The sequence below is a fragment of the Manis javanica genome, chromosome 1 (genome assembly GCF_040802235.1).
Source record: "Manis javanica isolate MJ-LG chromosome 1, MJ_LKY, whole genome shotgun sequence".
Classification (NCBI taxonomy): Eukaryota; Metazoa; Chordata; class Mammalia; order Pholidota; family Manidae; genus Manis; species Manis javanica.
This window is the reverse complement of record NC_133156.1, coordinates 14,947,134-14,964,388: the sequence shown is the minus strand read 5'-3', so window position 1 is coordinate 14,964,388 and position 17,255 is coordinate 14,947,134. Positions and strand designations below refer to the sequence as shown.

The window sequence follows — 17,255 nt, the reverse complement described above, 5'->3', positions numbered from 1 at the left end:
CAAAATTATTTCATATCTATATAAAGTTAATTCTTACCTATCTATATAAAGTTCTGAGGGAATCTTTCTTTCCTCTTTTCCTTTTTTTTAAAAGGTGTATTAAGCTGGGCTAAAATAACCAGAAACAACTCTACCAACAATTGTATCAGGCCTCTTTTAGTGCTGATGCTGGAATTATTAGAGCTGATTGACAGACTGAAGGATTTTATTGTGGGACTTACAGGAGAAGCAGACTGGAGTGGAACCCCATCCACTCCCAGGTTCATGCCTGGCTCAATAGGTAACTATTGGATAAGCAAAAGATCTGGGCATGTTGCCTGTGAAGTTACCCTGAAAAATGGGCAACTAAATGAAACAATGACCTTTTTCATGAAAAAAAAAAAAAAAAAAAGAAAGTGCTCAGTTCCTAAAATGAGCACCTATGAATACATATTAACAAAACCTGCAACCAGAACACTACTCCAAAATGTGGCAAAGAATACTCAAGAAATGTGGGTGTCAACATAATGTGAAAGTTGACAGATGTGGTGTAAGCTTTTAAGTTTTCATCAGTAAAGAATAATTTGTATTCAGTTTCAAGTTTCAAGGCTGTAAGTTAACTAAACATCACACTGCTAAAGAGATGAAATAACAGTTAGTCATCTCACCAAATCTCCAAATTAGAGAATGACAGGATTGTTTCTAAGAACTTGATATGAAACAAAAAAGGAGGATAAATTCACTTTAAAACATGTTTTCTCAAAAAAGGCCTTCGTATTACAGCTTCTATTTCTACAATTTTGCACCAGGGTTTAGGAATAGGAACATGATAATTATCATTGTACATGTAGCTATTGTTACAAAGCTTCTTTCAACACCTTTTTGTGACCATTTCTCTTGAAAACAGGCTTAATCACTTCAGTGCTGAATTTGCAGACAACTGAGTGAAAATGTTTTTATTTTTCTATGTGTTACGAGCACATAAATGCGTACGTAAACATTTGAGTTCATAGTCATGGAAGGAAAAGCCAAACCCACTGAAACAGTTATTTCACTGGAACAAAAATACTAGGGGACTTGTAAGATAGTTTAATTGTCCCAGGTGGTGCATAACCCTGCTTTAGCTCAGTTTGTAAACAGAACTGAAAACTATGGTGCTCCCAAGTGACCTCCTTAAAATGAGTTTTATTTTAAGCCATGTGTTTTCCTTCACCTGGTCGCATATTATACCTCACATTATCCATCTCCCTGATGCCCACAGAGTCAGAGGGGAGGCAGTTTCCACCCCTTGATAAATCCCATTTCATGGATCTTTGAGAAATCCAAATGTGCGTGATAGGGAAGCATTTCACAGACAGGACTTTTTGCCTACACACTTCTAGGAGTGAAATGAAAGGCATACCCTGAGCTCCCTGGAAACTCACAGGCACATATCAAAAGCAAAAACAGCCCTGGTGTGAACTGTCATAACACTTCTCGCTGCTATTCTGCTCTCAGTTCCCGGGCTGCGAGTTTTCCTTCCAGGGAAGACTCGAACACACACCCTCAGACTGTGGCTCCCGAAGTTCTCACCTCTACGTTATTCACCCTTTGGTGAAGCCGGGAAGTGCAGGGAGAAAATGCACTGTACCGGTGCTTATCTTCTCTGACTGTAAGCATACAGATTACACGGACGGACGCCGTTTGTGAAAAAGAGTGGTAAACTTTCAAAGTCAGCCCTTGGCAACGAGAAACATGTCTAGCTGATCTCCATTCCCCCACCGAAAACTCTTAGCTTTCACAGGTACATTCAAAGGCAGTAAGGATCGTCCAACGATTTCCTGGCATTTGGGGTTCCAAGATGTTTCAGCAGAGCCCGGCTGTTCCAGGAAAACGCAAGTTACACCGGGGACTGCAGGAACACGGAATTATGTAAGGCACCGCAGAGTGCGTGAGAGCCGGTGCTTCTGCGAGCACCACGCACGAATCAGCACACTGGAACCGGTCAGGCAGGCCCCTGCTCACCCACACGGCGCACACACGCGAGGGAGAGGGGCAGAGCGGGCTGCTCAGGCTTCCTGTCTGCCCTGTCCGAGGAGGAGGGGGAGGGGGAGGGGAGGCAAAGTACCGTCTTGTCCAGGCACGGGAGGCAGTAATAAGGCTTGCACCAGCAGTGGCCCATCCCGGCAGGCTGACTGGCAAGGGGCCCTCCTTCATTCAACGTGTCAGCGGGTGATTCCCAGGGCGAGGGAGTGCTCGGCCGAAAGGGGTGCGCCGCCGGGAGCCGTCACAACTTCCATGTGGTCCCCTCGGCTACCTTATTTCTCCTAATAACTTGAGGATTCCAGGAGCCCGAGGCCAGGGAGGAAGAGCGCCGCGCGGCCGCGTCGGGATCGTGCACCGCGGAGGGGAGGCGGGCGCCAGGGAGGGAGGGGACCGGCGGGAGGGAGGGTCACCGAGCCACTGGGATCCTCGGAGGGAGGCGGATCAATAGCCGCAGAACAATCGAGCGAGGCTTCCCCGCCGCCACCTCCTCGGGAGCACCGCCAGCCCGCTCCCCCCGGAGCCGGCCGCTCCCAGCCCTCCTCCGGGGGGGATGCGCCCCTGCGCGGTGCAGACACGCCTGCAGAGGACGCAGCAGACACAGAGGGGCCGGGTCTTCGGGGGCTGCTCTGCGCCGAGCGCCCCCGACAGGGTCTTGGCTCTGCTCAAACGCTGGCCTTCTATTTTCCTGAGAAGTAAAATCATACTTACAGACGTGCTGTGCACGGCCTTTCTCCCACGTAACGCCGCCCCACCCGCCCGTCTCAGGGCATTGGCTGCCTATGGGGACCACCGATGGCTCTTTCAATTTTGTGTGCCACGAACAAATTTGCCTTATTTGATGAAGTCTTTATATTTGAAATATAATTGTGAAATCACTCGCCTAGGCTGACTTAAACCGTTCAAGCGGCTTAGATAATTAAATTTGGGTTTGGGGCAGAGACTGCTATTGGGCATATGAGCATAAAAGCCTTAGAGGACTTGATCTTTCCAGGCAATTTGTATTTTTTCAAACAGTTAAAAATCAAACAGGGAAACAGGGAAGGGGATGAGGGCAAAAGTTTTTTTTTTTTCAAAAGAGATGTGATATTTAAAAATATATGTATGCAATTCTGAGAGTAAAAGATGCAAAGGTTTATGAGGTTAACTTTACATTTCCTGATAACTCAAAGGAGAAATCCTGAAATTTATCATCTGCAGAAATATACAATTACATCTTTGCCCACTAGATTGCTTTAAGACTGTAAGCAGACAATAGTCATTAAAATGAGGTAATTTTACTAACCTGAGATTTTCCAAGCAGATTTTAATTTTAAACTTGCTTGTAAGAGGACAAGGATACTTGGTGATCAAGTTAGAACAGATTGGAATGTTTGCCCTAAACTTGAAAGAATAAGCTCAAGTCTTGCTTTAAAGCTTATGAGTAAATTAGCTTAATTCTTTAGAAAGGCAATATGGCTGTACTTACACAAAATTTTATTTGTTTATTTGTTTATATTCAATTCCTATCAAAATTTTAAATTTACACACACTTTGACCCAACATTTCCACTTCTATCCTACAATAATATTCACATAAACATGCAAGTGTGTATGCATGCACAAGGATATTCAATTTAGCATTTTTTGTAACAGCATAGAAATAGAAAATACCCTAAGTACCCAATACCTTTCCACTATATGGAAAGATGATACACTGTTGAGTGGGAAAATAAACTTTTATAAAACACAAAGCTTTTATAAAACTATATACCTATATATATTTGCATGTGTCTAGAATAAAGCCTTTGGAAAAAATACACACTGTTCATATAAGAGCAGCCATGGGAAATAGGGGTGAGAGAGCAAATTTCCACTTTTTACCCGCTTGCCACATGTATTAATTTTATTGTCTTAAAATTAAGTGTGGTGGGGGAAGGCAGAGACCACTGCCTGGGCTCTGCCATGTCAGGAGCTGCAGAACTGCCTCCTTCTTACACAGGCTTGCCTTCCAGGCAGTGAGCATGGCACACCCTTTGGAGGAAGAAAAGCTCACAGTGCTTTGAGCTTGAACCTGCTCTGAGAGCTGTTCCTGAGACTCTTGAAACCTTGGGAGAAAAACTTTGTTTTGGAGAAGCAGTGCCTTGGCAAACCCGTGTTCACAGCAGCACTATTCACAGTAGCCAAGAGGCAGGAGCGATTATTTTTAATTGTGGCAAAATATAAATGACATAAAATTCACCATTTTAGCCATTGAAGTATATGGTTCAGTGCATTCAGCACATTCGCCTTATGTGTAACCAATCTTGGGAATTCCTTTTATCATTAGAAACGGAATTTAACTACTCTAGGCACTGTATAAATGTGGGTTCATACAGTATTTATTGACTGATAATGAGTAAACAAAATGTGGTCTATCCATACAATGGAATATTATTCAGCCTTAAAAAGGAAGGAAATTCTGACACCTTATTACATGGATGAACCTTGAGGACATTAGGCTAAGTGAAATAAGCTAGTCACAACAAGATAAATACTGTATGAATCCATTTTTATACAGTACCAAGAGTAGTCAAATTGCAGTTGTGAACGGTAAAAAGAATTCCCAAGATTGGTTACACATAATGTGAACGTGCTGAATGCACTGAACTGTATACTTCAATGGCTAAAACAGTGAATTTTATGTCATTTGTATTTTGCTACAGTTAAAAATAAAAAAAGCGTGGCTCGCATTCAGCTGTAGGCAGACAGTCCTTGCACAACAGGCATCTTATCAAGTCAAGATAGAGTAGAGTTATTGTGGTAGGAGCCAGTGGGGGTGAGGAGGCTCTGAGCTCAACTTCTCTGCCCAGTGTTGTAAAGCATGCTCTCTCTCCTGGACAGAATGGTCTTTCTGTACCTCAGGAAATGCTTCTTTCAAATTAGGATTTAGATTGCATGTACCAGAAAATTCCTGCTTGTTCTCGGGTAATGAATGAGAGTGCTTGGTCACACCATTGCCTACAGGAAATTAGGTGAGCCTGGAGGGGGCTCAACAAAGAAAGATGAGATCTGGCTTCTCCTCCGGTGCACGCAGGGCACTGAAGTGCTCAACTGGGGCTGGTTCAGTCCATCCTTTAGGGAGCTGCTGAAATTGCATGCACGGTAAGATCTCAGTGCAAAGAACCCAGGCTTTGAGAAATGTACCAATGTCCTAGAACTGTGCTGTATCCGTGCTCTTTACAAGTTCAAAAACCTTTAAACATACTCAAAAATAAAGAGATAAATACAAAAGCACCTTCAACTACCCATTTCCAGTTTCAACCGTTACCAAGAGGTTTCCACATGTTTCATCTATCCTTTTTTTAACTTAAAAAAAATACTGCCATCACCCAGATTCAGCAATTATCAAGATTTTGTCACTTTATTTTCACCTGCCCCTTTTCTTTTTTCTTTGCTAACATGTTTGAAAGCAAAGCCCTACATACACTAGTATGCATCGCCAAAAGTTTTTACATAACTATGTGCCATTCGAACACTAAAGAAAACTGATAACATATCCTTGGCATTTTGTACCTAGCCCATAACAAAATTTCCCTGGTTTCTCAACATTTCTCATAATTTTCTCACAAGAAAATTATTTACCAGTTGGTTTTTGTGAATCAGGACCCATACCACCTAGTACATCAGATGATAAATCTCCTTTGCCTCTCTCATCAACAGCAGTCCCCCCGACCCCCTTTTCCCCCGTGCCAGTAACTTGTTCAGAAACTGGGTCAGCTGGCTTGTAGCATGTCCCACATTCTAGATTTGCCTCTTTGCTTCCCTGCAGTTTCATGTCAGTTACTTCTACATCCCTGGAAATGGAATTTAGTTCTAGAGCCTGGATGCAACTCAGGGTCAGTTTACTTGGGCAACCATATCTCAGCTGTGATGTGAGCATCGTATTACACCCCTCAGGAGGCACAGGTCCGGGTGTTTCATTTTCAGTGGAGCTTTACCGGCTCAGGGGTGGCAGCTCTCCTCCATTATAAAGTTCCCCATCAACCTTTCATCTGATGACGTCTGTTAATGATTATTACCCGAATCAATGATTTCACTGGGACTCACAACATGACCTTCTGATTCTATTATCCTTTTGCGTTCATGAGCTAGAATTTTTATATGAGAAAAAATTTTTCGTCATCAATTACGGTGATTTCAATTCCTTGCCATACACATTATACAGGAAAGACAAGATAAATGCTTAAGCCTTTCTTTTTAAGTGTCAATTTTCTGAATAAAGATTGATGTTGCAATGGCACGCAGTGAGGTGCTTGCTTGCTTTCTCTCACTTCGCCGAAACATCATTATAAACTCATGTTTTCATGTTGATGTACACGACATGGTTTAATCCATTGCATTTATTATCCGTTTTAGAGGGTCAGTGATGTCACGGCTGGCCAATGGGAGTGCCTTCTGATAGGCCCCCGCATCCTGATTGGTCCGCCTTCCTCACCGTCTGACACAGTCGGTATCCTCAGCTCCTACTGGATAGTTCCTACTATGGACCTGGGACCAGCCATTCTCCCCAGGAGCTCTGGCTCTTTCTAGGAGGGAATGGAAATCGGATACCACAATCCGGGACCTGTTTCTTGTCTTTAGCAGTGAATTTTTCATGGAAGGAAGTGATCCTTTCCACAGATAAAATGCCCTCAGCAGGGGCTCCTGAAGACAGGGCCTTGGGCCGGCGTGAGAGAGGTGAGGCTCCTTCTCTGGGGCCTTTGGGGGCTGAAAAATGCTAAGTGAAACTCACTTTGAGGGAGATAAACTGGGCTCTGTAACATGATGGCAAGACAAGGGCCAGGTAGAGAGGTTCCTCCTGACATAAAGATTTTCTAAGGAATCCCTGCAGTGCTTGAACATCTGAAAAAAGAACAAACCTGTTGAAGGCACACAGAATGGGGTTTAGACTATTGTCACTTGGCATAAAAAGAAGCATGACCTCAGTGGCTGATGCAATCTGAGCCATTTTGGTTCCTAATATTTAAAACCATTTGAGATGGTTTTTAACCCTGGTGCATTTTCTTGCACTGGAATAGGAATGAGCGTTTAGAAAAGTTATATGAAGGTCTACTGGTGTATCTCTTCAGAAAAAACCTTTCAAACACCATGCTTCGGAGCAATAATAACTAACAGTGAACATCAGCTGATCATTAACAGATGCCAGGCACTGTGCTTGGGGTTTGCACGTGGCATCTCCTTTAACTCTCACAAAACAACGTGAAGTAAGGTCTATTATCATTTCCACTTTGCAGATGAGAAAAATGAGGTGCAGAGACTGTACAACCTGTTATCTGTACTTAGAGCGAGGAAATGACAGAGTGAGGTCTTGAACTCAGATCTGACTGTAAAGCTTATGTGCTTAGCCACTGCGCTTTGCTAATTGCATTACAATTGTTGAGCCTTTTTATCCGTAAGACCTACATAACTGTAACTTGGTGTTATAATCTGGATACGGGATCTGAGCATGTGCAAATACAAAAGAAAATTCAACTGTATTTATGAAATTGCCCCACATTTTCAGAACTTGGAACAAAGCCTCCACTGGTATTTTTTTTAAATGTACATTTACAAACCAATACATAAGTAACTAAACTGACACAGTAGAAACTATGTGCGTAAGTCACTGTGACAATGTTTAATTTTACCATTTCCATTTCTTTGTCTTCCTTAAATTTGGGATCCCTTGCCCAGCCCCCAAACACATTCGCCCCTGTCAGCCTCAAGTCTCTTCCTGTCCCCACTGCCCAGTCGCGGTCAGCGCCACCTCACCTCCTCTGCCTGATCATCTTCCCATTTAGGTTGGATTGTCTTCTCAGTGATTTCATGACATTCTGTACACTTGTTGGTGTAAATCACATTTTGCTCCGTGTAATAATTGTTTCTATCTGTCTCCCTGCTAATATCATGGCCCCCTTGCTGTGCCTCTGTAGTGTTCACACCCACAACACTGGCAACCTGCCTTGGGAACAGGTCCCGGTGACCATGTCCTGAAGTGGTTCAGGATGGGCTCTTGGAAGGGTCGAACTGAGTAAAGGTGGGGCTGCTTGGCAGAGGCATTTTGGTGCTTCAAGCCGTTTGTGAATCATGGATCCCTTTGTAGGAGGCCAATACGTAAAAACCGCATCTTTGCCACAAAAGAAAACCATGAAAAATGATCATGAAAAAGCCTCTTACAGATCGTCAAGGCAACCATCTGTTTATTTGGATTCCACTGTGCATGCCCCTCCTTTTTCCATGCATCTGAAATATGAGTTAGAGCTCTTGCCCTGGATTTTAGCAAAGGGGATCGCCAGGAAAATACGCGTAACTTTTACCAAGCACGATCCATCTAGGAATTTTAATGAGGTGGGAATGGGCTGGAAAGGGAAAATACAAACCCCAAATCTCTAAACTGGAAGAGACTGGTGGTTATAGACAATATATATGCAGGTATTAGATGCTCTGCAGCACCTTTGATGTAATAACCAGGATTTAGACTATTAGAATTTTTTTTTTAAAATGACATGTACAATTCTGTTCATAAATACTTGTCAAAAGAACACCATGAAAGTACCAGTTTTCTGTAATACCTGAGAAGGAAGGTTGCTACTTATACAGGACAATCTTTTTTTCTAGGCTAGTAGTCTTTGACAGTACCTTTCTTTCATTATTCCTTTTAAATCAGTGACTAGGATGATTACTAGGAGATAACAAGTTTCTGCATTATTTTCAGAAGAACTGACTACTTTCAAGAAAGAGATATGCAATTAAAAATGATCTTTACTAGTTGGAAAACTAGACTGGACAAGACCGGATAACTGATGGGTAGAATCAGATACAGAAACAGGAAGCAGTCGGCAAAGCACCAAAGTGCATCTGTCCATTCAACGTGTATTAGGTGAGAAGGATGATCACGGCGGACCGTTAGCTGAATATCAACCAACCACGTGACTGCCATTAAGAGAGGATGAAAGGCTCTGGACACTGGAATGGTGTCTATGACTAATTTCTGGTGTTTCTATCCTCCTTACTTCCTCTACTATGACGAAGCAGTTGTCCACCCAAGAACAGACTGAGATCACCGTAGATACGGAAGGACTATGTCACTCATCTCAGCATATGGCTTCTTACCTTTGCTAAGACTGGTCCCCAACCCCTCAACCAGGTTAAGGTTCTCCTAGAAACCTCTTCTCCTCCTTTGCTCACCACACAGCAATTGAATCGTTATTTGATCTGTTTAATGCCTCTCTTCCTCTTAAGTCACCAGCTCTATCTGGTGAGCAGTCACCGCATCTGCCTGTTGCGATACGACTATGTCATTAACATTCAGCAGGGCGCCAGGCACGCATAGTACCAGTAAATACTGAGTAACTACATTAAAGCTTGAGGGCACTAACCCTGGTTAAAGTCACCAGGACACAGAGACCCTGCTAACAAGCAACCACATAGATGTTGCTCTGACATTTGGGGGGTGTTAAAAATCCCTGAAGAACAGTAATCCTCGGGCCCAGCTGCAAAGACATGAAGCAAACCCAGAAACTGCTCGGACATACGCCCAAGCTTTTCTTGTGACTTGGAGCTCTGAAGTACAAGATTTTCAGGGCGCCACTTCCCATCATTATCCTCATGATGTAAGAGTGGAAGAAGGCTGACTCAGAACCACTTTACATTTTCCCTCTCTCTCCTTCTCTTTTTTCCATTGATGATCATGTAACCTCACAGGTAAGAAACCCCTCAGACTTCTTATTAATGAAGAGAAGCCCAAGTCCCTCAATCATGACCCTGAGTGTGGGAATTAGACTGAGTATTCAGAGATGAAAGAAAATGAGAGTTTGCACACCAAAGTAAAACAAACTAAACAGCTACAGTATACAGGACTCTTAGTTCCCTCTCAAGGCCACAGATAAACTCTTGACTCACATATCCTTGAGATGTTTTACAGGAACCCAGACCCCCCCACCAGAATGGCCTTCTCATGACACCAAGCCCGTAGACACCCCAGACTGGGTGAAGCCAGAAGACTGATGACTGCGACTCCTGAAGATAACCTATCACCTCACTACTGACCATTCAGAAAAGTGGGCAAGAGCTGATCACACACCCTGCAACCCTTTCCCATAGTTTTGCCTTTAAAAACCTTTGCTTGTAAGACAGCAGGAAGTTTGGGACCCGGAGCATCAGCTACCTGTTCTCCTTGCATGGCACCCTGCAAGAAATGACCTCATTCTTTCTCGATATCCTCATGCCAGCATTTGGCTTTGTTACCAAATGAGCAGACCCAGAGTTGTCTGGTTTGGTAACAGTAAGACTTGGGCCATTTATCTGTGTGAGTCTATCATTAAATAACATCATTAGCAACGCTCATTCCAAATGGTTGCACAGTCTCAAACCAGTGATTCTATGGAGCTTTTATTCTGCAGCACATATTTCTCAAACAAGCTACCACTTCAGAGAAGGAAATGGTAGGTGTCCCACAACTGATCATTACATCTGATGTTTGCAGAAAGGCTACACTTAGTGTGTAGGTGACCGTAGTTCTTTGAAAATAATAAATGAACTATAATCTCACATATAATCCAGAAGCAAATCCCGTAAATTCTACCTTCAACACAGAGATCCATGATCTGAGCACCTCTCACACCTCTGCTCTAAGCATCCCAGTCCAAGCTGCCAACGTATTTCCCCTGGACTGAGGCAATGGCCTCCAACCCTTGCCCCCGACTCCAGTCCATTATCAACACTTTACACTAGGAGAAATTTTAGAAATAAAAGTTAGAGTATGTCCTTCTCCATCCTCTATCCTACAGTGGCTTCCCTTCTTATGCAGAACTAAAGCCAAAGTCCTTTCAATGGCCCTTCCTGAACTGGCTTTCCATTACCTGTCCTATCCCAGTATCTAGTATTCTCCCCTCACTTGCAGTACTCCAGCCACGCTGGCCTCCTGCTGTACCTCCAACGTGTCAAGTATTTTTCCACCTTGGCCATTTTCTTCCTAGTGAACCTCTGCCTGGCGTATCTTTTCCCAGATATCCATACCTTGTTCCCTAACCACTGTCACCTTATCAGTAAGCTCTTTCTTAACTATCTATGTAAATTTGTAATATACTGTCACCTCCCCAGTACTCCCTGCATATTTTTCCTAACTTGTTCTTCTCCAAAGCACTTGCCGTAATCTGCTTATTTGTTTGTTGTTTGTCTCCTTCTAGTAGGATGTAGTCCCAGCTAGACTGGGACTTTGACTGTTTGGTCATTGTTGCATTCTCCACTTTGAGCAGTGCCTAGCATACAGGAGTACTGAATAAATATTTATTGGGTTAATAAATAAATGAACAAAGGCCAAAGAGTGGCTCAGATCAAAGAGAAAAGTTAAAAGGGACAAACAAATGTCTTAAAAAAAGAAGAAGGGACATTCCGCAGATACAGTTGAGATTTTAAAAAGAGAAAGGACAACAACAGAGTCTACCTACGTCTTCAATATTATCTCCAAACATTTCTTCAAAATAAATAAAGAACAACAATAAAGAAAAATTAAAATACATTAAAACCACCTCCTCAGAACAGCTTAAGGATATAGAACGCCTAAATTCATCAGAAGTAAAAAAAATGAAAGCCACCAAAACCCAAAGCAATTTCTCATCTCATGGCCTTTCCAGAAGATATTTCTTTGAGGAAGAACTGGGTAAGAAAAACTACAGGAAAAGAAAAAGAACAGGGCTAGTAAGTCCACTTTAATTATGAAAGTATGATGGAAGTCTCCTAGTAGATTCAAGTGTGGTCGCTCAACAACGAATTCAATGGTATGTATGGTTTAAAGTGGCAGCCTTTGAAATAAAGAGGTTCTGGGGAAGAAAAACAGCAAAGAGGAAAGGAGAAATGCCCTATGGCAATTAGGTGGTGAAGGAGAAAAGAAACTTAGGGTCCTGTAGGACAAAAGAGTCCCGAAAATCAGAAGGCAGAACTCTCTAGCTCTGCTCACCTCCAAATCCACTAAAGAATCTGGACTTTGCTACACTGACAGAAGAAGTCACCAAACCAGGCATCTTGAAAAGCAGCCCAACTTATGAAAATGAACAGAAACAAATGAATTAACAAAACAGAGTTTAACAAAGAATCATAAAATAAGGTCCAACACACCTCCAGTGATGAGAATTACATCCAAGAAAAAAACAATGAATCAAAAGAAAACTACAAAAACTATGAATTAAATATACTAAAACTAGCATTTGGAGATATGAAAAACTAGATCTTCAATGAGAAATGCAAATACTAAGAAAAGAAATGGACAAAGAGCAGGAAATAAAAAGGGAGCTGATTGAATTTCAAAATGGAAGAAAAAGGCAGTTATCCCAGGAATGAAGATGAAATTGCAAGGTACTCAAGGAAAGATAAATTGAAATGAAATTTAATAAGTATTTTAAAAGGTAGAAAAACAACCAAGAACATAGAATTTGAAAAAGAAAGAAGTGTTACAGAGAAAATATTAAAATGAAAAACAAATCAAATATTATTACTCATGTTATTAGACTCCCTGAAAAAGAAAAATGAAACAATGGAAACAGGTCTAGTACTTAAGAAGTATAATGTAAGGAAACTTTCCAGAGAATCGAATTTCCATATTGAAAGGGCCCACTTAGTAAAATTAGCCGAGATTTAGTACCTCCAGGATGTAGCCTATTAAATCTGTTAGAATTCAGAAATGTAAAAAACAGACAAACAAAAATTAATATCTGTGGTATAACATAACCTAATAACAAAGTAGAAGTAGTAGACAGTCAGAGCAAGACAACAAAGATGTGACATTTAAAAATAAACAAAGAACAACTTAATGAAAGAAAATGTGAAACAAGGATTTTCTACAAAGTTAAGCTGCCCAAATATCAAGGCTACAAGAGAAAGTTTGAGACACACAAGGACATAGAGAATTTTGTACCTAGAAGTCTTTTTTGAGGAAATGAGTGAGACTATAAGCTTCACTCAACTAAGAAATGACAAGAAAAATTTCAGCAGAAAAACTGATGTGGGCATTTATAAAGAGATCTAAGACTAAAACAAACGTGAGAATGAGACTGGAAGAAAAATATACAAATGTTATATATTGTGCCAAATAGAAACACTGATAAGTGAGAGAAGAAAGAATGAAGAAAATAAGCTCATTGGTTGTTGTGTAGGCAGTAAGATTCAATTATAAACTGGCAAACCAGATGGTCAAAGGTTAACTAACCAGGGGCTCCAGACATTCGAAAGGTGTAAGTACAAAGATGACCACTAAGAGAAAAATAAAATGTTCCTAAATTCCATTCCTTAAAATTAAAGAACAAAAAACATACATTTAGAAAGAGAAACAGCAAATGTAACATATTACATGTAATTATAAAACATTATGATAGAATTGAGATGAAACATAGCATCTATATAATAAGCTGATGGGCTAAATTACCCAATTAATAGAAAAGGAATCTCAATTTGTCTCGCAATGGAAGAACCAACTATATGCTATATCCTCAAGACATATAAAACAAAATGATTCAGAAAGGCAAAATACAATGAATTGATAAGGGTATTCCAGGAAAATGGAAACAATAAAAAAGTAGGAGTAGCAATTCTGATATACAAAAAATAAGAATTCTAGCCAAAAAAGTGTTAAACACAACAAAGAAGGGCATCTTTTAATGCTAAACACCAAATTTACAATGAAGATGTAACACTCAAAATATCTATGCTCCAAATAACACAGCAACAAACTTTATGCAAGAGTTTTACCACTCTTGGTTCCAGACAGATTAAGTGGATGAACAAACAAAACATAAACAATTAGGTAGGTATTATGGATATGTATTAAGTTTTATATTTTGTTAATATAAATAAATGCACCTTTTTCTCAAGGGCCTTTGAACCATTCATAAAAATGGATCACAAAGAAAACAACAGAAAGTTTCATGAATTAGAAATACTACAAACAACATTGTTTGATCATAATGCAAAAAAAAAAAAATAGAAATTATTAACCAAAGAAATAAAAATATAAATTGCTAACCAAATTTAAAAACAAAAAGTTCACCCATTTGAAAAATTTAAAAGGCCTCCTACTAAACAATTCCTTGGTGAAAGTAAAAATACAAATAGCAATTAAAGAATTGAAAAAATCCAGTAAAACCAAAAAACAAAAATACTAATGTATGGGATACATTTAAATCATTTGTCAGCAGAAAACTCATAGCAGGAAATGCTTTCATAAGTAAAAAAATGAAAGAAAGTACTACACTTATCATGGTGAGCATTTTGTGATAATTGTCAAACCACTACGTTGCACACCTGAAACTAATATAATGCCGTATGTCAACTATACAGATATAAATAACTACCCTGAAAAACAGAAAGGATGTAAATAAATGACTTAAATACCTAGCTGAAAAAAAACCCCTGGAAAACAACAACAAAATAAATCCAAAGAAAGCACTCAGAAGGAAATAATGAAGACAAAACCAGAAATTAATGAAGTAGAGAATAGAAAATCAGTAGACTTAACTGAAAAAAGTTAATTAAATAGTAAACTGCCAGTTAACTTGAACAAGACGAGATAAAGCAGGAAAAAAGCCAAAAACAAATATGAAATGACAAAGAGGAAACAGGAAAAAAGAGAATCGAGAATCACAAGAGGCTTAGTTGCATATCTTTACACAAATACGTTTGAAATTCTACACTAATGGATAATTTTCTAAAGAAATGTACATTACCAAAATTTAGCCCATCAGAAAGAAGTTTTAAATAGACCAAATTTCCACAGAGGATACTCAAAGAATTATTAAACAAATACCACACAAAAAAGGCATCAGACCAGCTACTTTCACCATGGCCTTCTACCAAACCTTCAATGATCAGATAGTTCCAGGATTCTATAAATTGCCCTAGAGCATTGAAGATTGTGGCAGGCAAAATAATGCTTTCCTTCCCCTGAAAGATGGCTATATTTAAATCCCTAGAATCTATGACTATGTTATATTGTACGGCAAAGAGGAATTAAAGTTGCAGTTAGAATTAAGGTTATTCATCAGCTGACCCTAAAATAGAGAGACTATCTTGATTACCCAGAAAGGCCAGTAAAATTACTAGTCCTTAAATGTGGAAAAGGGAGGCGGGAGAGTCAGTGTCAGAAAGATGTGATAAGAGAAAAACTGGATGCCTACTGGCTTTGAAGATGGAAGGAAGCCAGGAACCCAGGAATATCAGAGGCCATATCTTCTTCATTCATATATTAATGGACACTTAGGTTGCTTCCATAACTTGGCTATAGTAAATAATGTGGCAGTAAACATAGGAATGCATATATCTTTTCTAATCAGGGATTTTTGTTTCCTTTGAGTAAATTCCCAGAAGTGGAATTACTGGTCATGCAGTATTTCCATTTTTAGTTTTCTGAGGAATCTCCATCTAGCTTTTAAGAATGGCTGGACTAACTTAAATTCTCACCCACAGTGTGTGAGGGTTCCCTCCCCTTTCTCCTCATCCTCACCAGCACTTGTTATTTATTTCTTGTCTTTTGGACAGTGGCTATTCTGACTGGTGTGAGGTGATACCTCATTGTGGTTTTGATGCACATTTCCATGATGATTAGTGACGCCGAACATCTTTTCCTGTGTTGACCATCTGTATGTCTTTGGCAAAATGTCTATTCACATTCTCTGTACATTTTTTAATTGGGTTATTTGTTTTTTGTTGTTGAGCTGTATGAGTTCTTTATATATATTACAACCATTCTGAACCAAAATGTGGCAATATAAGGAAAGTTGAAGATATATACACACTTTGACTCAATAATGCCACTTGTAAATATACACCTTAGAGAAAAGGTATATATTTTCATATGTTGGCAGACCTCAACTTTCCTGTTTGAGATGGTTTAAGAATGTTCAACTCAAGGAAAAAGGATGTCAGTGTGAGAAGTGAGGCAGAAATATCCAAAAACCACACATAATGGGAAAATACAGCAAATACAACTGATCCTAAAAGAGTGACCAGAAGGAAGACTGCATCAGACAGCCTACATCTGGGCAAAGAGAAGATCTTATGGAAAATGTTAAAGTAACAAAGCCATGGTCCGGTGGGACCCAAGCCCTCCCCTGATCCCAGCTCACCAGCAGGAGGAAGAGAAACAGAGTGGGGAGGGACTAGAAGCCCAGGACTGCTAAATACGCAGCCCTGGAGATCTACTCCAGGAACATGAACCCACATTGCATTGATAAGAAAAATATTCAACACAGCCAGCCATCAAGGTCAGCAAACCGCTTTTTTCCTCCAGTTGGCAAAGCCCTCCCAGCTCCCTCCTTCCCTCCTCCAGACTCCGCTTTTGCCGTGCACATGCCGAAATGCCACATATCAAAATAATATATATTGCTCCCCTTGCTTGTGCTCAGGGCCAAGACCTTGGGAGATTATTCCCCTCTGAGCCCGTCAGTGCGAAATAAACCTCAAAACTCCAAGACCTCTGTGTACCACTTGGTTCTTCCATCAGTGATCCAGTCCAGGTTTTCCAGTATTTTCCGTAACAGCACAATGATCTGGAGATTAGAGGGGTTGGAAAGCAAAGACAGGTAGAACGCTCAGAGAGACTGAGATTCCAGCTGCTTGTGGAGAACAGGTACCCACAATCAGCTGCTCTGGGACAAAAGAAAGGTGGGAGCTTTGAAAGACTTCCCAACAGTAAGAGGGCTGCTAAAGAGGCAAGGATTGCACAGAGCTTGCTGCTCAGGAGAAAGGACAGGTGGATAAAATCGTCCTGTCGCACTCCGCCCAGCAGGTTGAGAACTTTGAGTTTCAGGTGCTCCATCCCCCTGGCTGGCAACTAAACCCCGAGGCCCCCCACCACAACACACAGCCTGCTGCTCTTTCTGCCCAGACACCATTGGCTCACAAACCCGCTGCCCCTGTCATTGAGCCAGGCCAGCCAGAGGGGAGCCCTGACTATAGCAGCTAGAGGGGCTTAACCCAGAGGCTGCTCCCTGCTTGCTGGGCTCACTGGCCCTGACAGCAGAGGCAGGCACTGCAGCTGGGAAGCAGAAAAGAGCTCTGTCATCTGGCAGGCACCAGCACGACTCACCTGCGATCTCCGCCATCGCACCAGGACAGCTGCAGGGCAGCCCCGCCTACGGCATCTACAGGGGCATATCCAAGAGGCTGCTCCCTGCATGCTCAGCTCACCGGCCCTGGCAGTGGAGGCAGCCACTGTGGCTGGGATGCAGGAAAGAGCTATTTCCTCCTGGCAGGCACTGGCACCAT

General features: G+C 41.2%; 1 protein-coding gene across 9 annotated transcripts in view; it reads right to left on the bottom strand.

The window, feature by feature from the left end:
• Positions 1-17,255, bottom strand: part of MTUS2 (microtubule associated scaffold protein 2) — a 501,163-nt gene that overhangs the window by 55,250 nt on the left and 428,658 nt on the right. The window contains exon 1 of one of the 9 annotated variants that reach the window (XM_037003917.2): positions 2,087-2,627. The exons of the other annotated variants lie outside the window; for them this stretch is intronic. Coding sequence (XP_036859812.1) covers positions 2,087-2,140 — 54 coding nt within the window. The 5' untranslated portion in view covers positions 2,141-2,627. Of the gene's footprint in view, positions 1-2,086; positions 2,628-17,255 lie in introns of those variants that run through there. 9 annotated transcript variants of the gene reach the window in all.